Source organism: Elephas maximus, chromosome 8, assembly GCF_024166365.1.
Source record: "Elephas maximus indicus isolate mEleMax1 chromosome 8, mEleMax1 primary haplotype, whole genome shotgun sequence".
Lineage (NCBI taxonomy): Eukaryota > Metazoa > Chordata > Mammalia > Proboscidea > Elephantidae > Elephas > Elephas maximus.
Window position 1 is genome coordinate 57,620,067 of NC_064826.1, and position 27,719 is coordinate 57,647,785.

Here is a 27,719-nt window from a genome sequence, read left to right on the forward strand (position 1 = left end):
ATCAATGTCACAGCATTTTCCCAGCCAAAATTTTGGTGTTAATTTTTATCGTACTCTGCCTTCCCACATCTAGTCTCTGGATGTTTCTCACCAGCCCACCTTGACTTGAGGTTGCATCATTCCAATCTCTGCTCTGTGGTTACATTGCTTCCTTTTCTGTGTCAAATCTCCCTTTGCCTCCTCTTATAAGGGCACTTGTCATTGGATTTTGGGCCCACATGGATAATTGGACATGATCCCTTCATTTTAAGATCCTTAATTACATCTGCAAAAACCCTTTTTCCAAATAAGATAACAGTCACAGATTCCAGGGATTAAGACATGGACATATCTTTTGGGGGGCCACCATTTAACTCACTACAAAGATTGTCAAACTCCTGCCGGGGCAATCTTTGAATGGTATTTTCGTCACATCATGCTTCTGTTCAGAAACATTAATGGTTTTTCATTTTCTGTATCATCAAATCTTAACTCCCCTGCTTAGCATTCAAGGATTGCAAGCCAGCCTCATCCAAATTTACTAATTCATCAACAACCTGCCAATTTACTTCACCAGACATTTGGTGGTGGTGGTAGGAGCCGTGGAGTGGGTTCTGACTCACGGCAACCCAATAGGACAGAGTAGTGGCTACTTATGTGTCCCCATGCATCTGTCAGTTTGTCCTCCTGTGGTGGCTTGCCTGTTGCAGTAATACTGGGAGCTATGCCACCAGTATTTCAAATGCCAGCACACGCAAGTAAAAATTTGCTGAAGATCATTCAAAAGCAGTTGCAGCAGCGCGTTGACAGAAGTTCAAGCCGGATTCAAGAGGACGTCATTGCTGATGTCAGGTGGATCTTGGCAAAAGCAGAGAATACCAGAAAGATGTTTACCAGAAGGATGTTTACCTGTGTTTTATTGACTATGCAAAGGCATTCGATTGTGTGGATCATAATAAATTGTGGGTAACATTTCAAAGAATGGGAATTCCAGAGCACTTAATTGTGCTCATGAGGAACCTGTATATAGACTAAGGGGCAGTCGTTAGAATAGAACAAGGGGATACTATGTGGTTTAAAGTTAGGAAAGGTGTGGGTCAGGGTTATATCCTTTCACCACACTTATTCAATCTGTATGCTGAGCAAATAATCTGAGAAAATGCACTATAAGAACACAGCATCACGACTGGAGGAAGATGCATTAACAACCTTCGGTATGTAGATGACAACCTTGCTTGCTGAAGGTGAAGAGGACTTGAAGCACTTGCTGATGAAGATCAAAAACCACAGCCTTCATCATGAATTGCACTTTAACGTAGAGAAAACAAAAATCCTCATAACCAGAACAATAAACAACATCATGATAAATGGAAGAAAGATTGAAATTGTCCAGGATTTCATTTCACTTGGATCCACAATCCATGGAAGCAGCAGCTAAGAAATCAGATGATGTATTGCATTGGACAAATCTGCTGTAAAAGAGCTCTTTAAAGTATTGAAAAGCAAGAATGTCACACTTCGAGGCCTAAGGTGCACCTGACTCAAGCCGTGGTATTTTCAATCACCTCATGTGCATGTGAAAGTTGTACAACGAATAAGAAAGATCGAAGAATTGATGCCTTTGAATTATGGTGTTGGTGAAGAATATTGAATATATTATGAAGTGCCAAAAGAATGAACAAACCTGTCTTGGAAAAAGTACAGCCAGAATGCTCCTTAAAAGCAAGGATAGTGAGACTTTGTCTCATGTACTTGGGACATGTTATCAGGAAGGACCAGTCCATGGAGAAGCACATCATGCTTGGTAAAGTCGAGGGTGAGCGAGAAAGACCCTCAGTGAGATGTACTGACACAGTGGCTGCAACAATAGGCTCAAACACAGCAACAATATTGAGGATGGCACACAGGACTGGGTAGTGTTCCATTCTGTTGTATATAGGGTCACCACGAGACGGAACCAACTTAATGGCACCTAACATTAACAATACTTATATGTAAGACACTGTTCAGGGCTTTCATGGATACCAAGATGTATACAGTGCACCCCAGCTCTCAAAGAGTGTGTGACACAGCAGAGGAGACAAACGTACATGATAACAAACTACTAAAACTGTATGATAAACATTAACACATTCCTCATTCTCACCAGGCCAGCCTTCACACTGTTATTCCTACTACCATGGTTTTAAATACCATCCATAGTGTGTCACACAATTTGGTGTTTAATAACATAGTCATACAATTTTACTACTATATTAGTCTTTTAATTGTGTCTCCCCCCGCCAAAAAAAAAAAAAAAGGTTTCATAAGCTCAAGGACTCTGGCTTTTCTTACTTTACAAGAGTGCGAACAATAATGCTGGACATGATTTTGAATAAGACTTTGCTTGGATTAAATGGTTTATTGCACTTGAAATCACCAGCTGAACGTGGTAACTGACCTTATAAGAGAAATTCAGATAACATGAAAGGTGTGATGAAGAGCTGCTCTCTACCAGCCTTTCAAGCAGTGGTGGTTATGGAGGGATGGAATGCAGGGGCATTCCCTCCACCTCCATACTATTCTAGCCAGAGCAAAACAGTGAATAGAGGGAAACATCGTCCTGAGTCTGTTGAGTATAACCTATAGAATTCATATCTAACCACTATTCATAGCATCTGGATGGCGAAAATAACTATAGAAGATAATTTTACTATTCTTTTTATAGACATCGAAGAACTTTTTTAAAACAGCAAAGTCACATGTAAAGAAAGCTTCTTATAGCAGATATACAAAAGTTAAGAAAAAAATTATGTTTGGGAAAAAAGCCAAGAGTAACATTGTTTTATACTTCTATTTGAATGAATTTATCTTAATTTTCTAGAATAAGCATACTTTCTAAAACCTTAGACAAAATTTATAAAAATACAGAGATGAAAACTTAGAAAAAACAAAATCTGCAAAAATAATTTCTAATTCTGGTTTATTTTGGAGTGTCTCTCACTTGTATTTTTCATATACACTTATATTTAAATGTTTATATTTTTTTAAATTGTAAAAGCTACCATATTGTTCATACGATTTGGTAATCAATTTTCTTTACACGAAATCATTTGCTTTGGTAAGATCCTTCTACAATTTATTTTTAATGATTGTACAGTATTTCATTTTTTGAATGCACCAAAATTTAATGAATACCTTCTTACCGTTATTTACATTATTTCTAGTTTTTCAATATTACAAGTAGTGTTACAATAAGCATCCTTTTATGTATCTCTTAAATATTTTTCATTTGCATTGTCAAGTGATTTGGGAAGTTTATGTCAATGACTAAGTCAAGCAACAAGGAATGCCCACACTACTGTCTTTTTATTTGCTGACAACTTATGAGGCAAAAAAGTATGTTGTTTTAATCCACATTTGATTATTAAGATTGTACAGTTTTTACTTATACATTTCTTCTTTGGGAATTACCTGATCGTGTCCTTTGCCTGTTTTTCCTAGGAGTGGATAGTTTTTTTCTTCTTCTTTTTAAAAGTTCTTTATATATTAAGGATCAATATTTTATAATAAATATGACATATATTGCTCCCAGTTTTTGACTTTCAAGCTTGTTTATGGTGCTTTTTAGCTAATGGTAATTTTTTTTTATATTCAGAATATCACTCTGTCATTTTTTTAAAATCATGTTTGCATTGTAATATATTTAAACTCACGGCACATTTTAAACATCTGAAAACCAGAAGCAACAACTTTGGAAAACGACTAATTACTGGAAAAAAGTAATTCATTATAAAAACAGAAAAAGAATAACTTTTTTAAAAAGAGCAAGAATAATAAAGTCCTTTCAGAGCCCTTTATAAGAGCAATGCAAAGCATTCAGTGTACATCAGAGTAATATCAAAAAACCAAACCAAACCCAGTGTTGTCGAGTCGATTCTGACTCATAGCGACCCCAGAGAACAGAGTAGAACTGCCCCATAGAGTTTCCAAGAAGCGCCTGGTGGATTCAAACTGCCGACCCTTTGGTTGGCAACCGTAGCACTTAACCACTACACCACCAGGGTTTCCCAGAGTAATACACAGCTTCACAATTGTGCATCCCCTAAGTCTCCACTCCCACCCCTAAATCTTGTATTGATTTGTGATCAGTTGGAGAGTCATCATATGTGGAAATGCACAAAATCAGCAGGATGAAGTACAAGAATGAGGCCAGGTGGTTCTATAGGACCGGAAGTGAAAAGGAGTAAGAATTATTTTGTTTAACCATTCCTGTTATTCAAACTGTTTAACATTAATGGGTGTTTTTAAAGACTCTCCCTCCCCCTTTTTTAAAGCATAAATGATCTGCAGTATTCCAACTGGGAGATGATATATTCACAAGCATTTTGGACAAGATGACTCCAGTCATATAAAAGTTTTATTACAGGCACTTGCATGAGAAGATTTCAGTACTTTTTGCTACTTCTAATCCTTTAGCAAGGTAGTCACAGTCCAAATGAGAAAATATAAACAAAATCACACTTTATTTTTTTATAATCTAGTTTGAATTATTTTATAAATTCTAAAATGCAATTAAACCCCTATTTGATGATGTTTCTCTTTCTGTTCCTTTAACTATGAAGTCTCTGAAGACTCAGAACTTGGTGGAATGATCTTCAGTTGTAGCAGGAAATGTTGAACAGGTGACTATATAATTTTCCCAATAAGTGCTTGCTTCTTAATTTTGATTAAATGCCATATTTAAACGCAAATATTAGAAAATATTAACATTTCACGTGGTCACAGTTCACAGATGCTTTGTTCCAGTCTGAACATTGACCATTGAAAAATAAATGCCTTTCTGCGCCAGCAGCTGTTGGTGCGTGCCATGCTCCTTGATTTTGCCATTCTTAAACACCACAATTAAGTCTGCATTCTGGATGGTGGAGAGGCGGTGAGCGATCACAATGCAGGTGCGGCCTTCTCTGGCTTTGTCCAGGGCTTCCTGGACAACCTGTTCCGTAATCACATAAATTAATTCTGGTGCAAAGAGCCTTCTCCCTTTAATCCCTCCTCCATAACAAGCCAAAAAGCAGCAAATTCAGGAAGCCTCTCTTCCTTTTTAGAAGCTCAGTTTCTCTTTCAGACATCTCAATGCTCAGCCTTTTCTTGAACTGAGAACAACTGCTAATATTTACCTTACGCACAGACAGATTTACAGATTGTCTTGCCCTTCCCTCTTTTTCATATGGTTCCTGAGCTGACACTGCCAGTAGAAATAGGAAATATGCCTCTCCTGAATCCAGAGTCTTAGACCAATACAAAGTCATCCAGGGCTGTTTTTTGGAGCTTAAGTGCTATACAACTAATTTGTTTTCTGCCAGCTTAGTTTTCTTGGATGATAGCTACAAAAAGCTGTTTCAGTGTAAATTCCACCGAAATCTGACAAGAGTAACAACTTATCTGGCATACATTTAACCCTTTTAGTGACAAAGTATAAATGAGCCCAATTTAATCCTTACCTTTTCACTTTCTGTATCCAGAGCTGATGTAGCTTCATCCAAAAGCAAAATATGAGGCTGTCTAACAAGGGCACGAGCTATGGCAATTCGCTGTTTCTGGCCACCAGAGAGCTGAGTTCCTTTGTCTCCTACTCTGGTGTTGTATTTCTGTAAATAAGGTTTTGTTATTATTAAAAGTAGAACTGATGACAAAGTTCTTATGGAAGATAGGATAAACAACTTCCACAAAAAAAGCATAGGCTCAGAAGCTAAAAATGGGTTCACAGAGAGTTATACAACAATAAAAAATATTGAAATGGCATGTTTTCTCCTTGAAAATAGATACTTGGTCTTAAAAGTATGTGTTTTAGTGTAAACAAGCCAACATTTACATGAAGAAGAATATTTCTGCAATATTAGTCTCTTTAGGTTATCTGGTTTCACGTTTGGGTCAAAGATTGATAGCAGAAAGGGAGTTTGATCTGAAGAAGTTACACATAAAATAATTGAAGATCGTTTTATTTACAACCAGCAGGTGGCACTCTCTGCATCGTTTAAAAGAAAGGGAAGCACTCATTCTTGGAATGCAGCCAGCCTTTGGGTGTCTGTTTTTATAAAACTATCTCCAGTGCTTAAACAAGTTTAATGAATGCTAAATAATTCTATCATAATATCTAACTCTGAAAGTTGGATTTTTTTTTTTTGCTTTTAGATTCTTCCTAAATTCCTCATACATTGTTTCCCATAGCAGGTAACTGTCAATAAATATGCAATAAGAAAACAGGGACAGGCGTTAAAGGGTTTATGTACAGAAGAGCATAAGTTTGATGTGACAGCAGGTGTAAACATAGAAAACAATACTATCTTCTTCTTTTCAGTACTTGCCAGGCTGAAATTTTAGCAAAATTGTGGGCTCTGATTCTCAACACCCAGAGACTGACTTTGAAATTCATGTTCTTTATAGGGCTGCCTATTTTCATTTGCTAAATCTGGAAACCTTAGTTCTATGGCACTCAGATGGAGGTCTTTACCTGAAGATGGAGTGAGGAGACCCCAGGCAAATCTGGCTGTACCCCAGAGCTGCAGCTGCCTCAGAAGGTAGGAGCACCAATGCATGTCTCGTGGGAATGTAGGGGTTACTGGGCTGTACTAATATAGACTTCCTGTTGAGGCAGGTAAAGACAGGGGTATAGCCTTGTAGGAAGGAGGTTACCACACCAGCCTTCTGAGGAGTTAGGTAAATTCTGATATTAATCACTCAGGAGAAATGGATCCTGAGACAGGAAACAGGGCTTAGGAGGTTTCTCCTCCTCTCTCTTGGTCTAGACACTGAGAAAAAGAGTCATGGTTTCTATAGGCTCATATATGGAGCCCAGAAAAAAAAGGGGGTGGGGGGGATGTGGAGGAGAAATGCTACATGGCAAGATGTATTTAATAAGCTAGATTAAGTTGCTCTGTGTTGGTCTTTTGTTGCCCCTTCCTAAACCAGTTGCCATCATGTTGATTCCAACTCATGGCAACCCCAAGTGTGTCCAAGGAGAACTGTGCTCTACAGGGTTTCAGTGGCTGGTATTTTTGGAAGTAGATGACCAGGCCTTTCTTCTGAGGTGTCCCTGGGTAACCTCAAACCTCCAACCTTTTGTTAGACTCCTATCTATAAAGGTTTGCACCACCCAGGGATTTCACCCCTTAGTTTAAACCAAAACTAAACCAAGCCCATTGCCATCCAGTCGAGTCCGACTCATAGGCCAGAGTATCCAAGGCTGTAAATCTTTACGGAAGCAGACTGCCACATCTTTCTCCTTCGGAGTGGCTGGTGGGTTCAAATCTCTGACCTTTTGGTTAGCAGGTAAGTGCTTAACCACTGTGCCAGCAGAGCTTCTTCCCCTTAGCCTAGCGGTTCTCAAACATTACCTGAGGGCTCGTTAAAACAGATTGCTGGGCTCCACCTCCAAAGTTTCTGACTCAGATCTGGAGATGTGCTGATCCACAGCCATACTTTGAGAACTAAACCCATTGATTCCAACTCAATAGTGTAATTACTGTTCTCCTTATTATTATTATTATTAGTAAAGGGGGTGGGAGCTTTGTGTTTTAAATGTTCCAGCCTCCATGCGGGTCAGTTATCTCAACTACCTACAGCTGGGCTGAAGTGTTCAAGGGGCGCGGAAAACAATGCCTCCTCCCTGAGGCCTGTAATTTGGTGGCAACAGTTACCCAAACAAGACCCTAACGAAAAGATTGCTCTTAGGAAGACTTAGGACTAGTGTTGTCAGCCTTCCCCAAGAGGATCTTGCCTCCCCTCCCATTTGAAACTACTGAGCTTTATTTTTTAGGGGACAGGGGCATTTCCTTACAATAAGAAAACATAATCAGGGATAATGGAAGAAGGTAGATTAGACAGCTGAAGATGCATTTTAAAACAAAACAAACAAACAAACAAAAAAAACGGACCTAAAGGAGCCTAAGAGAGGGTGGGAGGTTCTCAGTTATCCACCTTCCTAGGAGCATTTAGAGGACATCTGAAGGAACACAGACCAACCAGCCCCAGGTTAAGTTTTCAGCAATCAATTCAGAAGGCAGGGCTTGGAGCCCACGAAATGTGCAATTACATCTGTGATTACATGACACCATGGTCACTTTAGTGGCTCAGCCCTATTTAGAAAGCCTTCTTTCTGGCCTGGGTCCAGATGCCTGGCCTGGCCTGGCTTCACTGTAAGGTTTGAGGCTCCGGGGAGAGCTGCAAGGAGGCAGGATGAAGGTCAGGAGAGAAACAGGTTAAGATGGTCACGCCTGCTTTCTGAAAAGACCAGAAGCAGCTCTTCTGCAGGCGGAGACTGACACTGCACTTATGCTTGGAAGGAAGGGCCTCCTAGACATGCGTAGTTTTCCCAAGGTCCGAAGGGAGATGGAGCTTAAGGTTTAGAAGTTTGGGACCTGGAGAATTGTTCCAGGTCTCCTACTCCTAGAAAGTTCCTCTCCCCTAAACCAGAATTGATCTAACACTTCCATCCCCTTTCTCACAGGGAGAGTCGGGCAATAAGGTAAACATGACAGGACATGTAGTCGGATGTTTGTACACAGGTGGGAGCGTGTTTGGATTTTTTCTCTCCACCTTTGGGAAGCCAGCCCTTTAAAACTCAAACTATAGGCCAGTGAGATGCCACCTGCTTCTGGAGCTCCTTATTTGGGAGAGACTTACTTCAGGCAGCGTCTCGATGAAGGGGTGTATATTGGCCTCCTTGGCTGCCTGCACAATCTCCTCCTGCGACACGGTCCGGCTATTGTCTCCGTAGGCGATGTTCTCACCAATGCTGCAGTCAAACAGGATGGGCTCCTGGGACACAATCCCCAGGTGGGCTCGGAGCCACTGGACATTCAGATGCTTTATTTCTTGGCCATCAATTAGCTGAAAACACAAGTTTACAGATCAGCTTCTGGGCCAGGACACTAAGGACTTAGCAAAATTAATAGCATTCTTTCATATCTTAAAATTGTCAAGTTACGGTTAATATTGAGGAAAAATTTGTTTTTTGTTTTTTAGTTTGATTTGTCAAGGTTAATTGAACAAGGTCATACTTGTAGGCTGTGAGGAACTGTCATGTTTCTTACGTTTTAACCCTGGTTTCTGATACATGCATGTGGTAGGTAGAATAATGCCACCCTCCTCCCCCCAAAGCTATCCATGTGCGAATCCCTGGAACCTGTGCAAGACGGAATTAGGTTACAGACAGAATTCAGGATGCTAATAAGCTGATCTTAAAATAAGACATTATCCTGGTTTTTCTGGGTGGGTCCAATGTAATCACAGAGTTCTTAACTGTGGAAGAAGGAGGTAAGAGAGTGAGTGTCTCCCAGGAAAGAACAGACTGCTGTTTTTTGAAGATGGAGGAAGGGGCCATGAGCCAAGAAATGTGGGCAGCTTCTAGAAGCTAGAAAATATAAGGAAAACAGATTCTCTCCTGGAACCTCCAGAAAGGAACACAGCCCTGATGGCATTTTGCTCTTAGCTCAGTGAGATCCATTTTGGACTTCTGATCTGTAGAATTGTAAGATAATAATCTGTGCTGTTTTAAGCCACTAAGCTTGTGGTAGATTGCCACAGCAGCAATAGGAAAGTAGTACAGTGCTTCTGCTGGGATGTATCCTGGCATCCTCATTCTTATGTCTCAATATTTCACCAGAAAAGTGGCCAGAATTGGAGTGGAAATAAATAATAGCTGTAATCACATAACAGATGGAAAGTTCAGGTTTCTGATCTGACTTATTTGAGTAGGTAGATCAGGCTTTGAGCAATCACATGGAATAAAAGTGAATGTGGGCGAGTGGTTGCTGTATCTCTAACTAGCTGTTGATCTTGGGAAAGTGAATTTCTCTAAGACTTAGTTTCCTTCTGTGTAAGAGGAGTGATAATGAGCCCTGAGCTCACAGAGTTGAGGATTAAATGATGTATCCCACTTAGAGCAATGCCAGGCACAGAGTAAGTACTCAAGGACTGTCAGCGATTTGTAGCTGTGAGTGTGATGTACTTAGAACTACCTAAATAAACGAACAGATGGGTGGATGGATGAAAGCACGGATGGACATCTAGAATTCTGGGCCAAAAGAGTAGGAAAAAGAGGCTGCCCTTTCTCTAGTAATCCAGTTCTGTAAACTATCCTGCAGAAGCTTGGGGAGTGCCCTACAGCCTTGCTCTTAAAAATCCTTACTGTCTAATGCTGGTATGTCTACCCAATAGATCTGCTCTGTAACGGAACTCTGGCATTCAAGTGAGAGAGCTGCTCATCACCTCTGAAGAAGCCAGTGACTCAGCATCACTTGGGTTATGTGCTTTTCAAGCTGTTTTTCCAGTAGCGGTGGTAAGTGTGTATAGAGCCATATATACTCCTTATAGCCTGTGTGCTGGGCCAGGTGCCTTGGAGACAAGTGGCCAGTTGCAGGGTACATCTGTGCTGCAACCATAGAGCTTCTGTTTGTGAAGTTGACAGATACAGGAATGGAAAGCACAGCCATCACCTTGTTAGTACCAAGCTCAGTTGCCATGGAGATTATTCTGCAAACTATGCTCCAGGCTGCCTTATAGTGCTAACAAGTGAAAGCGGAGGGTGGAGAAGGTGGTAACAATCATACAAGGATGTGGCTAAACAGATGATCTTGTTAGACACTGTACTTGAGAAATGGAAATCTGAGGAAAGAAGTTGTTGCTTTTATTTGTCCAGGTGTATACCCCCAGGAGGAAAAGAGACACTGCCTAACTAATATAATCTGACTTAGCCTAGCAAGTTTTAATGAGTTTCCCCATCAGCGTGAATGTGATAACATTTTGGGGCCTTCTCATCACCACATGATACACTGGAATTGCAAACTAAATAAAAGCTGTGTTAGTAGAAGAACCTTTATTCAGCAAAAACATACAGTAAGTCCCTGGGTTATGAATGTCTGACTTATGGACAATTTGTACTTGCCCTTTAATGTTATGTACATTTGCCCTCAGTTTGAAACCACTGAACCAACCCCTACTCGGCAGCAAATTCTTCATCACAATCATCTTCACTTGTGGCATGTGTACCTTTTAAATCATTGAAAAGGCTCGAACACTAAAGAAAGGCTAAATAAGAGCTGTATGCACGTGTTCCTACTTACCTACACATTCAACTTAAAGACACACTTAGGAATGGATCTCGTTTGTAATCCAGATACTGCCTGTACTTAGAAGCCCAAAATGTAAAACATTGGAAAAACAGAGGTTATTTAGCTGAAGCAGGGGTGATGGTCTGGGGGAAGAACAAGGAACCCTGGGGTTTAGCAAAAACTACTCAAAAGCCACTGGCCTAAATAAAAACCTAAGTGGGAAAGTAAATACACTGGTAAGGAATGAGACCATATTAAAATGACTATTGTAGATTGTTAAGTTTACTGGTTGCCTTCATAGCACAAATGACCAAAAGTTAAATATGTAATATTCTATGTGTATTTATTCTGAAATAATAATAGATTAAAAAATTGACCACTGACTATTAGATTAAAAAATTGAGCACTGACTATTTTTTTTATGATAGGCATGTTTCAAGCAGTCTCTTGTTTAACCTTCACAGCAACTCTTGTGAGGTGGAAGGTATTTTAATTCCCATTTTATAGATAAGAAAATTAGCTAAATTATGTAACTTGCACACGGTCACAGAGTAACTGGGGGAGCCAGAATTGAATCTAAACATTATGGGTTGAGTTTTGGTAACACAAGTGTCTCATATTGATATGTATCTTCTGTCCTCCCTCAAAAGAGTAATGCCCCCATCCTGGCCCAGGCACCCACTGGGTTATATCCACACAACAGACAACAGGCTTCTTCTAACTGTGTCCTAAAGGGGAAAGAGGACTCTGACAGTAGTGTATGGGGTGGACCAAAGAGGGGAGAAAGGGAAGATCAGGGAAAGGCTCAAACCCGGAATTAACAGTAAAGCTAAAGGTGCTTAAGCTTCAAGGCTCTCTTTTGTATGTAAATCATGGGAGTAGAGCAGTGTTCTTTGTGGGGAGGGCAGCCAGGCTGCAGTCAGGAAACTCTTCCACATAAGCATTTATGGTTAATTGCCTATAGAATGTGCAGAGGAAAGGAATGGGAATCTAAGTTTCCAGTATTTTGTTGTGATTTTTCATTCTGTGTATTAACTTTGTATCTAATTTTGTATTCTTTTCACTAAAAACCCAGTGCCGTAGAATCGATTCCGACTCCTAGCAACCCTATAGGACAGAGTAGAACTGCCCCATAGAGTTGCCAAGGAGCGCCTGGCAGATTCGAACTGCTGACCTTTTGGTTAGCAGCCGTAGCACTTAACCACTTTAACTAAAAAAAAAACTAGGGGCCCTAAAATTGTATAGCTTTCAGACCCCACAAAACTTGGATCCTCCCCTCTTCATAATTCTGCAGCTTGATTTTTTTTTTTTTTTAAGACTCCACAATTTAACTCAGACCTCTTCAAACTTATCAGCTCAGCTGTTTTCGAACTATGGTTGGCATTAAGAATCACCTGGGGAAATCATAAAAGGCCAGGTCCTAACATACTTGAGTCAGAATGGCTGTGTTCTTATTAGCCCTTTAGGCCATTCTGCTGCACACCAAAGTTTGAGAACCACTGCTCCAGGTCAATGCTTCTCAAAATACGATTCAAGGCCCTCCACTGGTTCTGAGGATCTTAGTAAACTCAGGATGGTGGTCCTCAGAGTCAAGTCCTTTTTTCACTTCTTATGATCAAATGATGTTCAAATCCAAATAATAAGAACTAATTACTAGCAACTAACTGTGATTTATCAAGGGTTTTTTGTTTTTTTTTTTTTTTTTACTAATTGATACATTTAAAAATCGGTACATTAAGAAATGGAAACAGAATTTTTTGGAATTTATTGAGGCTACTTCTGCTAAGAAGTCAGCCTGCTGTACACCACTTGGCAATTATTTCAAAGCTCCAGTGCAAATGCACAGGAGTATATAATGGGTATTCCTGCAAGAGATGGAGACTTTGTTATCAGTGCATTATCAGGGTCGTCTTGAGATGGCTATCTTCTTATGCACTCAGCATTCATTTCCGTATTCTTCTGTGTCTCTGCCCTTCCGTACATCAAGGGGCTAGGAAGCTTAAAATATTTCCCAGACTCTCTTGGTTCTGGGAGTAATTTAGTGAGATGTGCTATGTAAAATCCAGGAGGCAAAGGCCAATTCTCCCCAGGAAGCAGTGCTGGCTAACATGTACCCTCTGGCAGATGGAACTTTTTGCAGTAGCAAGACTCAGGTCTTTTCTCTTCAGGTTTGGAACAGCTATGACATTGGCATAATTTTCTGCAGCTTCCTGGCCATAGGATCGCAGCAGCAGCACTGTGATCTTAAAGTCCAGGAGCAGCCCCCTTTACTTCTGTTCTTCCAGCCCTTCCAATGATTTTGTAGGCACCTAATCCCTAGTATTAAATACTTAAAAAAATACTTAAAAAAATACTTAGCTACTCAAAATACTGAGAGTGGTTTGTTTCCTACGCTGAACCATAACCGATATTGTCCATGTTTTAAATTATGCTCCTTGTGTTTACCTATCTATAGCATAATCCATCTTTACCTTTATTTTTTGCTTGTGTGCTGCTCACCATTGCTGTTCACAGGTTTAACGCTTTGCTGTCACAAAGTGTTTTCCCCCACTGGAAAGTGATTTGAATGCAGTAGAAGGGTCATGAGGTTTTGTTTTTGGTTTTGTTTTGTCTTTCCTGAATATGACAGAAGTTTGAGAACTACAACTCTATTTCCCTATTTCAGTCAAACTGACCTATTCGGTGTATTGTGAACTAATCACTGAACAGCTGCAGCTCATGATCATTCTCTTGCATGGAACGCCTTCTTAATTGCTCATCACTTATGCAAATGCTACTTATCCCTTGAGAATCAGCTCTAGGCCCACCCCACCCCCCTTCTTTAATCTAACTCCTGGAGGTCTCTAAAATCCTACAGGACCTTTCCACCATATGACTCGTTGGGTAATGAACAGTGCTGGATATAATAGAGCAATGTGTATATGCCTCATCTCCTCAGTTATGCAGACACCACCCCAATGCGTCAATGTAGCTCAGCGTTTATGTGGCTGTTGAGGACCATGCTCAGTGTCTTAGAACTAACATATCCTCCTCTAGTTGCTTCATTTGTCAGTGAGGTCTTCATTTAGAGTCCTTTGTTCAAATTTTAACCCCAAAATTGAAGCATAAAAGCAGAATTCACAGAAAATACAGAAAAGGTAGTTAAAAATAAGGAACAAGATTTGTATAGCTATTGAAGGATAGGCTGAGCAAAGGCATAACTGTCTTTGAATACAATAAAAGATATTTATGAGATATTAATGAGATAATTAAAAAGAGCCCTGGACTACCATTTGGAAATTTTACTTCTGCTTTAGTCATTAATGCAGCTATGGCCCCTGTGGAGCCAGGATGCACCATATAGATTGTACTAAAAGCAGGCATTCATTCTGACAGGTCAGTGGCCCAGGCATACTCAACCTGTTGCTGTCGAGTTGGTTCTAACTCATAGTGACCCTACAGGACAGAGAAGAACTGACCCATAGGGTTTCCAAGGATGTAATCTTTATGGAAACCAACTGCCACATCTTAAATCTATAGAGTGGCTGGTGGGTTCAAACTGCTGACCTCTAGGTTAGCAGCTGAAAACTTAACCACTGTGCCACCAGGACTTCTTCCATGCCATATTATTCGTTAAATATTTTGAATCTCACCCGAGTACAGCCAGTAACTAAGTGCGTACCTAATGAAAATGTCTTGCTCCAAATTCTGTTCCTTTCTAGTTTGATTCTTTTCCTGTTTTCTATTATAGTTGTTTAAAAATTTCACTACTCCATTCAGTACTATCTCGCCTGACCAAACCAAAACCAAACCTGTTGCCATTGAGCCAATTCTGATTCATAGAGACCCTATAGGACAGAGTAGAACTACCCCATAGAGTTTCCAAGGAGCGCCTGATGGATTCAAACTGGCAACCTTTTGGTTGGCAGCCATAGCACCTAACCACTACAGCACCAGGGTTTCCTCTCAGGCATTCAATAAAGGTTTGCTGAATGTTTAATGAATGAATCTGACCTTCACTCACCCTTTTTGTTCAGGAAACAAAAGGGAATTCCTCCAATTTCTTTTTCTATCTCCCAAATTTGTTGATCTCACTTTTTTTCCTTAGAAGGTATTTGAATGCCCTCTATACGTCAGTGCTCAATGGTTTTATCTCATCCACAGTCATAGAAATGCTCAAGACTCCACCTCCTAAAAATTTTCCCTGGCTTCTGCTTCTCCACTCAAGCTACTGTTCTTATCTGCTTTTCTTTCATCTTCAATCTTCTTGACAGTCTAAACTCACTTAAATCTCTATTTTACCTCCTAACCATACTTTACCCAGGCTAAACTGTTTTCTACTAACCACTTCACTGAGAATAATTTAAAACGTTGCAAATAGCCAATTAATTCCCAAATCTTGTCTTTTCAGTCTTCATCTTACCCTCTCTCTCCATAGCATTTGTACTTGCTGGCTACCTTTTCCTTCTTGAAACACTCCCCATTGCTTCCATCTTAACTGTCTCTCCTAGTGCCCCTCCTATCTTCCTGGCTACTTCACTTTTTGGCTGACTCTTCACATGTAAGCTGAAACCTAACCAAGGCAAGGGAGGTGGTGGTAAAGAAGGCTGCTCACGGAGCAAAGTTGAGGAGCACTGTGAAAAAAGGGGCTGGGGCAGATGGCACAGCTTGGAGAATGTATCTAGGACATCAGACTTTTTCTAAGGGAGGTCATTGTTAAAATGTTTGAAAAATCATGGCTTATAGTCAAGAGCTAAGTACATCCAGGCATTTAGATAGACTAAAACCTGAAATGACCTGATTGTGAATGTGTACTCACCACTTTTCCAGCCAAGGGGTCGTAGAACCGTTCAATGAGCTGGACCACTGTGCTCTTCCCACAGCCACTACTGCCTACCAGAGCCAGCGTCTGGCCTTTCTTCACCTTGAGGCTCAGCCCCTGAAGCACCGGGATGTCTGATCGAGTGGGATAGTTGAACACGACTTCATTAAATGTCACATTTCCTTCCAATGTATCCTAGAATCAGAGCAACATTAAAGTTGATTGCTTCAATACTGAAAACATGTTGCACAGCCATCCTACTCTACCACCACGTGTCAGAAGGTAGTGACTTTGTGTTAAGCTGTTTGGGTAGCATTTCAAACTGCTGGAATTTAATAAATAAGGTCTAAGAGAGTCAATGCTTTTATAGCATACATTGTTATTATGCAAACATGATAACACATATCTGTTCCCCAAGAATAAAGTAACCTACATATTATAAAATCTGATTAAGTGCATTTGGTTATAAAGTGAGCAGTATAACTATCTCACTGTAACTTTGTTATACAAAAGGACTAGATGTTAACATATATTGTTGGCATTTATTAAAATGAATCCATGAGCAGAAGTTTTATCATCAGCAAATAGAACTATTTTTATTAAGTTTCCTTTTATAATACTTTCATTCAGGAATTGGGAGAAGATTATACATTGAACTCACTGGCTTCAGGCCTTCTGTGCTATAGCTGTCAATTACAGGGATTTTTTCAATGATCATGATGATGTGGGCTGCTGACACTTTGGCTTTGGCATAGTCAGGAGCGAAGGAACTGACTTGCCCAACTGCCATGGCACCAAAGACGATAGCTGAAAACACCCTGCAAAAAAACAAAGACAAGACAAGTGCATAGAGTTATGACTGCAATATACAAAAGTTGACACTTGTACAATCAGAATGCTGCCTCAAATAATTATAAAACAGAAGTTAAAAACAACACTTTTTCATTTAAGTTCATATCAACATAATAGACTGATCACAAAATTGCCCCATATTTTCACCACTCTGGCTGTATCCCTGCCTCCTTGCAATGTGACTTTCCAGCTCTCCTCCATTTAAGGAGAGTTTATTTTCTCCCTCTGAATCTGGGCTGGTCTTAGGACTTGTTTTGACCAACAAGATGTGCTGGAAGTAAATGCTGCCAGCTCCAAGCTTAGGCCTTAGAGGGCCCAGCATGGTTTGTTCTCTCTCTCAGAACTCTGCGGCTACCACGATAACAAGCCCAGGTAGGTCTGCTGGAGGATGAGACACACACAGAGAAGAGCTGAGTGAGTCCTATCCAGCTAGCCTGTAGTTCACTGCAGACACATGAGTGAGCCCAGCTGGGACCAGCTATGCCTGGCCTAGCTCAGCGTTTAACAGCCCAGCTGACCCATGGACTTGTGGGCAAAAAATAAATGTCAATCATTGTATGCCGCTGAAGTTAAGTGGTTGGTTGTCGTGCAGTAAACCCAGTGCCGTTGAGTCGATTCAGTATTACTGTGTAAATAGATAATGGATACAGGCAGTGATGCTGGAATTACATCAGGTTCTTTAAAAAACTGTGAGCTGTGGGAAAGGAGAGTATCTTAGAGATGCAGATATCCATCCTGCTGCCCTTAAGATGCATTATCGTTTGTAATCTCTGACATGGGACTCATTGCAGCTTAAAGTTGGAAAGGTCTTTACAGGTGACCAAGTCCAACACTCTCTTAATGTTTGTGCCTGGACACTTCCTCTAAGCTGGCTTTCATCCTCTGTTTTAGGAAGTAGCAAGTTCCTTGATTATTTCAATTGTTTAAAAGTTCTTTTTCCTACTGAAGAAAAATCTACTTCCTTTTACACAACACTGTAAGTCCTGGAATACTGTTGAAAAGGTCCTTTGCTTTTTTGATAACTCTTTTCACTCTTAATATTCTGTTGCCCTTCTCTGGGCATATTTATCAATGTGCCTTTTTAATTATTTGGCCTGGAACCCAAATAATACTTGGAAGCCCTCTCAGAATACCAGAGTCCCTCACTGCCTTTCCTCTGGACTCTGTGCCTGTGTTAATTCAGCACAGGATGTCACCAGTTTTTTGTTTTGTTTTTAAATAACTCTAAATAAATCACACCAATGATTTATCCTGGGCTTGTTATCATTTAATCCTGTGGGGTCTTTTTCAAATGGGTTTGTTATGGATTCAGTTGTGTTCCCCCAAAATATGTCCTGGAATCCTAACCCTTATGCCTGTGGATGTAATCCTGTGTGGGAATGGGGGTCTCTTTGTTTTGCTAATAAGGCCAGAGCAATGTAGGGTGCGTCCTAAACCTAACTTCTCAGTTATAAAAAGAGCAGATTAGACACAGAAGCAAGCACAAATAGGGGGAGACAGATGCTATATGAACATCACCAAGGAACTAAGGGCTACAGAAGCTGAAAAGTACAAGGATCTTCCCTCAGAGCTGATGCCCTGAATTTGGACTTTTAAATTTCCGTTCTTTAAAGCCACCCACTTGTGGTATTCCCGTTATAGCAGTACTGGGAAATTAAGACAGGGCTGCTCTACAGACAGGTCTCCCCTATATTTTTCCAAACTTTTTATGCCTGAGTGTCAGCAACATTCATCAATTCAAATGCTTACCTTGGAAAAAAGCAATGTATCAAATAATTATCTATTCCAGGACCCAATACCAGTGATGCCTGGTTTTGATCTTTGTAAAAGTTAGGCATAATCATAAATAGCACTTGCATGTCATTTGTCACACCTAGATGCTGAGTGGAAATGTTAAATCTGTTGGGGTCATCCTGGGCAAACTATGATACATGCACAAGTTGATTTTTAAAATAGAACAGAAATATTATACTAATACATTATATGGCTAGGGTTATGTGACTTACATTTACTAAATGTAGAACTATGGTTTGTACTCTATTACTAATTATGCTAGAGTCGCTATGAATCAGAATCGACTCAATGACAACAGGTTTGGTTTTGGTTTTATAAAAGGGCAGAATCTTGCCCATCACCCAGTGGCGTCACTACAGGGGTGCAGGACTGGGTGGGTGGGTGACACCATGAGTTACCACACTGAGTGACAGAGTTACCACACTGGATAACACCAACCCTAATGAAGCCAATGCCATCACCAAATCCAGAAGCTCAGAAAGATTATACGCACTTTTCACTACCAAACTGCATATCTGGGTACTTCATAAGTATAATTAAATCCAGGCCTGTTTTCTCCTGACCAAAGTACAATTTCTTGCTTCACAGCAATGTAGCAGAAAAATCCCAACCCAGCTTTTCTTTTGTTAATTCTGAATTTCTCCAGTTCTTACCTTGCAACTGTTCTTCTTTTATCAAGGGAATTTATCCTGGAATATCCCAAGGCTTTCCCTGTACTTTAGCTGCCCCCACTCAGAAAGCCCTTTAAAAGGAGCTAGTCAGATCAGATCCTTGCTTAGAGTTAGACTCCTTCCCAAATGCCAGTGACTTCTGGAAGCCTCTAAATCACCACCCAGTCACAGGTTTGGAAAGGTCTGATATGTGTGAGTCAGAACTGGGGAGAGAGGAAGTCACTAACCCCCAGAATGAAACAGAGGTGCTTCAGCAGTAACACAGTGAGACCCAGAGGCAAAATGCCACTTTCTGAATCACCAGAATCTACTAATGAGATTTCACAGTGGGGCTTTATATCCAGGCATGTTTATCTTAGCTTTATTTCCAGAGTTTAATCATAAATATCAACCCAATACTTACAAAAGAACATCTTGAAAGGTCATGAAACCATGTGCCACCAAATAGGCACCAAACCGGAAACAGGCAGCATAGGAAAAATACATTATTGCCTGGGTGATGGAAAATGTGATGCCAAAGATCTGTGCTTTCCTCAAAGAGTTTCTGAAAAGAAGACATTTTTAAACTTACTCAACTTTTATTTCTTAGTTGGGCACATAGATGTAGCAGACAAAAACAGGTTTAGTTTCCAAAGAACTAAGTTTGGATTCTCTCTTTACCGCTTACCATTTGTGCAAATTTAGGAAACTGCCCAATCTCTGAGCCCGTGTATGTTTAGTGTGGAATTAACCACGCCTCAATGGGTTGATGTAAAGATGAAGTGAGCCAATGAACACAAAGAACTTGTTAGGATATTAATAAATGAAAGTTCCTATCCTTTCTCACTTCGGACATAAAACATGCACTCTACGGTAAACATCCATCAACACATATGCCAAACTTCCACAAGCTGCAGGGACTAAACTCGGCATTGGTGACACAAAGAGAAATAAGGCATGTTCTTGCCTTTGAGGTCCTGGGGGCCGAGTTGGATAAATATTTTTGTAATGGAGGTACTTTATGAATAATGTGTTACAGGAAGAAAGAAGGAAGCATTTAACACTTTCAGGGACTTAAAGAAGGCTTGACAAACACGTTGACATTCTTAGAATTTCTAAGCCAGATGGAACTCAGTGCTATGTTGCTGTTGTCGTTAGGTGCCACTGAGTTGATTCTGACTCATAGAGACCCCATGGTACAGAGTAGAACTGCCCCACAGGGCTTTCTAGATTGTAATCTTTGTGGGAGCAGACTTCCAGGTCTTTCTCCTGTGGAGCCGCTGGATGGGTTTGAACTGTCAACCTCTCGGTTATCAGCCAAGTGCTTAACTGTTGTGCCACCACGGCTCCTTCAGTGCTGTGTAGGTGTGGTTAAGAACAGACTGGCAAGGAGGCAGCACTCAGGACTCCCTACTCCTGTATCAGCTAGATCAGCTTTGCTTTTATCTGTTTCATATACTGAGATTTCAAATGAAAATTCTTTAGAACAAGGGGCTCTACTATTACCAAAGGTCCCTGCCTGAATGGTTGGCAGTTTGAATCCACCCAGAGGAGCTTCAGAAGGCCTGGCAATCTACTTGTGAAAGATCACAGCCATTGAAAGAAAAGATGACAGCCTACGGAGCACATGTCTACTCTGATACACATAGGGTTGCCATGAGTCAGAAATGACTTGAAGACAACTTTTTTTTTCACTATTACCAAAAAAAAAAACAAAGTCTGGCAACCCATTGATAAGGTCCAGTCCCCTCCTTTTACTGTAGAAGAAACAGACTCAAGAGAGATGGGGCTTGCCCATGTTCACATCACTTATTAGAGGCCCCACTGGGTTGAGTTCACTGAAGGAAGAACTGAAGGTTTCCATTGGAAAAAGGGTAAAAAGAAGGAAAGTCATTCCCAGGAACAACCACCACATCAGTGTCCCAGACACCTCGAATTTCACATTACATAAAGAATCCATTCCAGACTAAAGCCATCCCCTTCCTTGTGTTTCCTATTTCATTAAATGGGGCCATTATCCAAAGTTAGTATTAATCATTCTCAATATCCTCTCTTCCTCCTTTTCCCATCAGTAAACCACTCTTACAGTCTATCCCAGAGATGTCCCTGCTTAGTTCTGGGTCTTGTCATTTCTCTCTTGGATAATTACAAGGGCTTCCCAATTGGGTTCTTTCTAGTAGTTTCTCCACTTGTTCCCTGCCTTCTGGCCAAAGTAGTCTTCCTGGAAAAATCTGATGATTGAAAAACTCACCCACTTCCCACCTGCCTCTCCAGTGATTATTACCTGTATGGTACTTGTAAACTTTGTCCATACATATATTCAAACTTTTCCTCCCGAGTCAGAGAAACAACAGTTCGGAAGTTTTCTATTGCTTCAGTAGCGATCTGTAACAGAGATCACCTGGTCACCAAGAGGCACAAGGGCAAACAGTAGTAATTAGTTTGAATCCCATAAAATAAATTTCTAAAATTACTTTTATTATTATGTATTATTTATTTGCCATTACCTATGAGCTTCTCCTACCTGGACAAAAGATACTAAGTAATTTATCAAATTGAGTGTTAGACCTAGAAGGAAGATCAGCTAATTCAAAATCCTCTTTGCAGCAAGAGAAGGTTTAAACAGATGAAGGCATTTGCCTAAAGCCTAAGTCGCAAAATTACACTGAGAACTCAGTGCTTTACATGTATTGCAGGACTCTTTCACCTACCATGGTCATATTTTAAGTTTATAGTTATTTTACATATATATATTGATAGGTTTTTAAAAAAATAGCATTTTATTGTGTTTTAGGTGAAAGTTTACATAGCAAATTAGGCTCCCATTTAACAATTTTTATACAGATTGTTCCCTGACATTGGTTACATTTTTCACAATGTGTCAGCATTTTCATATTTCCATTCTGTTTGTTCTGTTTCTATTAATCTAGCTTCCCTGCCCCTACTTACTTTCTCATCTTTGCTTTAGGGTAAATGTTGACCATTTGGTCTCATATAGTTGATGTTGAAAGGAGTACAGTACTCACAGAGGATGTTTTTTATTTTATAAGCCAATCTATTATTTGGTTGAAAGGTGATCTACGGGAGTGGCTTCAATTCCAGGTTCAAAAGGTATTTTAGGGTGATAATCTCGGGGGTTCCTCTAGTCTCTGTTAGTCCAGTAAGTCTGGGCTTTTTTAGGAATTTGAGTTTTATTCTACATTTTTCTCTCACTCTATCCTGGACCTTCTATTGTATCCCTGGTCAGAATGGTTGGCAGTGGTAGCTGAGCACCATTTACTTCTGGTGTCAGGCTAGATGAGGCCATGGTTCATGTAGATTTTACATATTTTTTAAAATGTGATGTTTGTATTTTTTCTGATTAAAATTTTCATTCATGATGACTGAAGAATATTGAGAGAATATGGAAAAGATTAAAAAGATAATAAAACATATATTGGTATATTTTACATATTAGTTTTCATATATTTTTTCTAAGCATATACATATTTAACAAAATTGGGATCAAAGTCTATTTTTGGTTTTATATCATTATTTTTTTACCTTAAAAAATATCAAGAGCATTTTTCAAAATTAAGTATACATTAATAAGGAGATGCTTAATGGCCAACTTAATATTCTAGCCACTTAAGCATTCCTCTATTATTTAATGAAGTTTTCAATTCTCTCCTTATTAAAAATAATAATGTGGAAGACATCCTTGCACATAAATTTTGTCTGTATTGAATTATTTTCTTAGGAGAAGCTCTTAAAAGAGAAATTACTAAGTCAAAGAGAGTAACGCACTTTTTAAGGGACATGATAAATATTACAGTTTGTCTTCCAGGAAGGTTCTATCATTCAATTATATTTTAATGGAATGTAACTTCCATCAAGGCTATATGATTGGGACATATCTTAAATAAACAAAGAAGAAAGAAAGAAACATCAAGTGCTGAGAGATGACATGAATTAATTAAGGTGTCAGGGAAGGCCTCTTGGAAGAAGTAATGAGTCTGAGCTGGCCATGGGAAGATCAGAGTGAACCATCTTAGAGTAGCCTAGAAGCTGAAAGAAGGCCGGTGAGGCCAGACAGGGTGGCATGGGAGAGAAATGGTACACGATAAGGGTATAGAGGTCATCAGGGACTGGAACACACTTGTTTTATAAGCCAAAGCAAAAGATTAGGTTTTATTCCAAGTGTGATCAGAAGCCACTGGAGGGTATTAAGTAGAGAGTGTCATGATTTGATTTATGCTTTTAAAAGATCAGTCTGGCTTCTGTGTAAAGAACGTAGAGTGTAAGTGGAGAAGCATGGAAGGAGTGCAAGCAGGGAAACCAGTTAGGAGACTTGCTGCCGGGTAACTTTGGTCAAGTTACTTGTCCTCTCTGAACCTGGGATTTTATTTTCTATCCAGCAGGAATAACTCAATAGGGTTGTCGAGAGCATTAAATGAATTAATGTATATAGACCTCTAAGGATACCTGGTATATAATAAACAGTAACTTGAGGATGATGATCAGATGGGGTTGATTTTTAATTCTGTATAGACTGGTTAGTGCAGTTTCTCTACCCACCTTACCCTCTCAGAGCATTTATCACATCCCTGAACTTGATTCAGAAAATCTGCCATATTCACACATACCATTTCCATCTGCACCCTTCCTTTGCCCTCTTTGCAGAACTCCAAGGGTCTTAAGTCTGGCATACGAATTCAAAGGCGCTAACCTGAGGCTTGTAATGAACCAGACTAGAATCAATCATCTTCTTCCTATAAAACAGCCTCCTTCCTATAAAAAGATGCTTTTTTGGGACATTCATAAAACCTCATTCAATAATGACACTATTGAGTAGTAATGCTTTTTCTTTTTTGATATTTGGTCCTAGATTTTTCCACCTTCTTCTCAGGTAAGAGCCAAAACGATAGCAAAACAACAAACAAACAAGAACAAAGTACAGCATTAAATGAAGTTATTGGTCACAGGATGTATTCCCTGGCAGGGGCCAATGCTACCTGGGCCAGACCACAAGCAGACCCCTGTGGGTCACTGCCACCCTGCTGAACCTCCAGGACCGGGCCTCTGAGCACCTGAAGGGAAGCTTCATGTGAGGTTTGTCCCCCACAGAAAATGGTTGGGAAGCCAAAGGATTTTCTTGAAGGAATCTCAGAGGAAATAGGATAAAGAGTCTAAGGGGGTAGTAGGGAGGTACCTTCATCATCATTCCTATTGGTAAGGTACCTGGCCCAGAGTCAAAATACCTCAGACACCTGGGCCTACTGAGAGCCAAAGCCACTCTGATCTGCCTGGATTCCTGCCCTAACTCTTGGGAACCTTGAAATGTCCATGGATAGATGTATCCCTATCTTCAACATAATGCCCAGTTTTGGGGGTTAGTCCTGCTCTGACCTCTCATTTTTGCAATGATATGGATTTGTGATATCAAATTATATTCTGTTGCCGGCAGACCTCTTTTATTTTTAACAGACAGAGACACAACTTTAAAGTCCAACTGCCTGAGTTTGAATCCTGGAAGAAAGGAAGGAGAGAGGACAGTGTGAAGACAATGTTCTGAAACTAAAAAACCTATTAAAATGAAATTAGTTGTCCGTCTGTGAGCCTGAGTATTGGTTTTGTTTTGCCCATTTTCTTCAGTTTCCTAATCTGCTAAACAAGCATCAAATAAGACTGCTTTGAGGGATGGTTATCAGAGCATGATAAGTACTAGTGAGTAACAAAATTTTAGTCTACTTAAGTAAGTAATCATATTTTAGTTTAATTAACTCACCTTCCCAGCACCTTCTAGTTTTTTCTTATCTTTCAGTGCGTGTCCAGACAACATTTTCATTTCAATAACTCCTGCTATTGCAAGGATGGGCACAATTGCTAAGAGTAAAAGTGTTAATTGCCAGCCATAGATTAAGGATATAATAATGCCTGTCCCAAGATTTGCTATATTCTGGGTAATTACAGCAAGCCTGGAACCTATAGCCTGCAAAACAAAAATACATGAGAGTGACACTTTTATATTATCCTTAAAATCCGTGTTTATATTTCCTAAGGAGTATAACAATTCAGTTTCATAAAAATCTATTAAATATCTTCTCAGTTATGAAATAAAAAGTGAAAGTTTACTTGAAAGAAATTTATTGGGTTTCTAAAATAATGATTTCCATAACTTCAGAATAAATACTGAAAACAGAAGATCAATAATCTAGAGTTCAATTACTTATTTCTATCTCTTCTGATTTTCTAATACTAAGTAAAACATCATTAATGAAAGTGTGATCACTAAAGCAAGCTCTGCAAATTAGCAAGACAAAAGAGTCAGACAATTATATTATACTGGGAGTAGTAGAAATTTCCAGTGCTAGATACATATCTACTTATGCTGTTGTTGTTAGCTGTCACATAGTTGGCTCTGACTTATGGCAACCTTATGTACCACAGGATGAAACACTGCCTGGTCCTGTGCCGTCTTCATGATCATTGGTATGTTTGAGCCCATCATTGTGGCTATTGTGTCAATCCATCCCATTGAGAGTTTCCCTCATTTTCGCTGACACTCTACTTTACCAAACATGTCTTTGTCTATCGATTAGTCTTTCCTAATGCGTGTCCAAAGTAAGCAAGCCACAGTCTCACCATTCTCACTACTAAGGAGCATTCTGGTTGTATTTCTTCTAAGATTGATTTGTTCATTCTTCTGGCAGCCCATGGTATATTCAATACTCTTCACCAACACCACAGTTTGAATGCATCAGTTCACCTTCTTTTTTCATTGTCTAGCTTTTGCATGTACATGAGGTGATTGAAAAGACTATAGCTTGGGTCAGGCACACCTTAGTCATCAAAATGACATCTTTGTTTTTTAAAACTTTAAAGATATCTTTTGCCACAGATTCAACCAATGCGATACGTCATTTGATTTCTCAACTACTACTTCTATGAATATTGATTGTTGACCCAAGTAGAAAGAACTTGACAATTTCAACTTTTTTTCCATTTATCATGATGTTATTTATCAGTCCAGTTGTGAGGATTTTCATCTTCTTCGCATTCGGGCGTAATCCGTACTGAAGGCTGACGTCTTTGACCTTCATCAGTAAATTCTTCAAGTAGTCTTCATTTTCAGCAATCAAGGTTGTGTCATCCACCTGTTGTGGGTTGTTAATGGCTCTTCCTCCAATCGTGATGCCACATTCTTCTTCCTGTAGTACAGGTTCAAAGATTATCTGTCCAATATACAGAATGAGTAATTAAGGTGAAAGGATGCAACTCTGCAGCATACATTTTCCAGTATTAAACCACACAGTATCCTCTTGTTCTGCTGAAAGGAACAGCCCTTGATTCATATACTGTAGCATGTCCAATTTTCTGCTGATTAACTGAGCATTAAAACAGACTGATCCTACACGGTATGCTGATAAATACTTCCTTTTCTAAATAATAATTCTTCTATGCATTTTGTTAATGGTACAAATAACACAGCAAATACCAAAAGAGAGCTTGTAAGTTATATATACACTAAAAAGTATATTATGCTTATATAGTTAACATTTTGGCCATATTCCACATGATACAATGTTGTTGTTAGGTGCCGTCAAGTTGGTTCTGACTCATAGCAACCCTATGTACAACAGAATGAAACACTGCCGGGTCCTGTGCCATCCTCAAAATCATCATTACGCTTGAGCCCGCTATTGCAGCCACTGGGTCAATCCATCTCATTGAGGGCCTTCCTCTCTTTTGTTGAACCTCTACTTTACCAGGCATGATATCTTTCTCCAGGGATTAATTCCTCCTGATAACATGTTCAAAGTACGTGAGACATAGTCTTGCCATCCTTGCTTATAAGAAGTATTCTGGCTGTACTTCTTCTGAGAAAGATTTGTTGGTTCTTTTGGCAATCCATGGTATATTCATTGTTCTTCGCCAACACTGTAATCAAAGGTGTCAATTCTTCTTCAGTCTTCCTTATTCATTTTCAGCTTTCAAATGCATAGGAGATGACTGAAAACACCATGACTTGGGTCAGGTGCACCTTAGTCTTCAAGGTGACATAATATGTAGGTTAAATGCTATTTACTGTTTTCTTAAAAATGATGAGGACTAACACCTGTAATGAGAAAATCAGTTTTACACTGAGGTCCAAGGTAGCCAATTAGACCACCAACAGAAAGCTCACACACACCCCTTTAACTTGAGCAGCGTCATTGGCGAGCCTGGTGGTCAGTGCTCCTGTGGTATTTTTAGGGTCATCAAACCAGCTGACATCCTGTGGAACAGAAAATTATTTTCATTATCTTAAAACCATATTTATGAAACACTTACTTCCATGAGGGAAGTGACAGGGTAAGTTCTATCACTATGTCCCTTATATTTTTTAGTACTCAGGATTTGACATAGATGAGGGCCTCAAAAGATTTTTGAAAAACACATAAATAGATAAATTCACTTGTCAAAAATTTTCTGAATGCCTTCTTGGTTTCAAGCATTTTTCAAAGTGTTAAATCTACACAACAGTGAACAAAAGTCAAGGTTGCTGCTTTCAAGAAGCTTAGTTTCTAG

The 27,719-nt window shown here is 39.6% G+C and overlaps 1 protein-coding gene across 3 annotated transcripts in view; it reads right to left on the reverse strand.

The window, feature by feature from the left end:
• The window catches only part of LOC126081403 (phosphatidylcholine translocator ABCB4), a 323,006-nt gene that overhangs the window by 111,728 nt on the left and 183,559 nt on the right, over positions 1-27,719 (reverse strand). For all 3 annotated transcript variants that reach the window (XM_049893145.1, XM_049893144.1, XM_049893143.1), the window contains 9 exons: positions 27,343-27,426; positions 24,937-25,140; positions 21,454-21,554; positions 19,594-19,734; positions 16,535-16,691; positions 15,871-16,068; positions 8,644-8,850; positions 5,463-5,609; positions 3,206-4,954 (listed from right to left, as the gene is read on the reverse strand). In XM_049893145.1, coding sequence (XP_049749102.1) covers positions 4,748-4,954; positions 5,463-5,609; positions 8,644-8,850; positions 15,871-16,068; positions 16,535-16,691; positions 19,594-19,734; positions 21,454-21,554; positions 24,937-25,140; positions 27,343-27,426 — 1,446 coding nt within the window. In that variant the 3' untranslated portion in view covers positions 3,206-4,747. Of the gene's footprint in view, positions 4,955-5,462; positions 5,610-8,643; positions 8,851-15,870; positions 16,069-16,534; positions 16,692-19,593; positions 19,735-21,453; positions 21,555-24,936; positions 25,141-27,342; positions 27,427-27,719 lie in introns of those variants that run through there.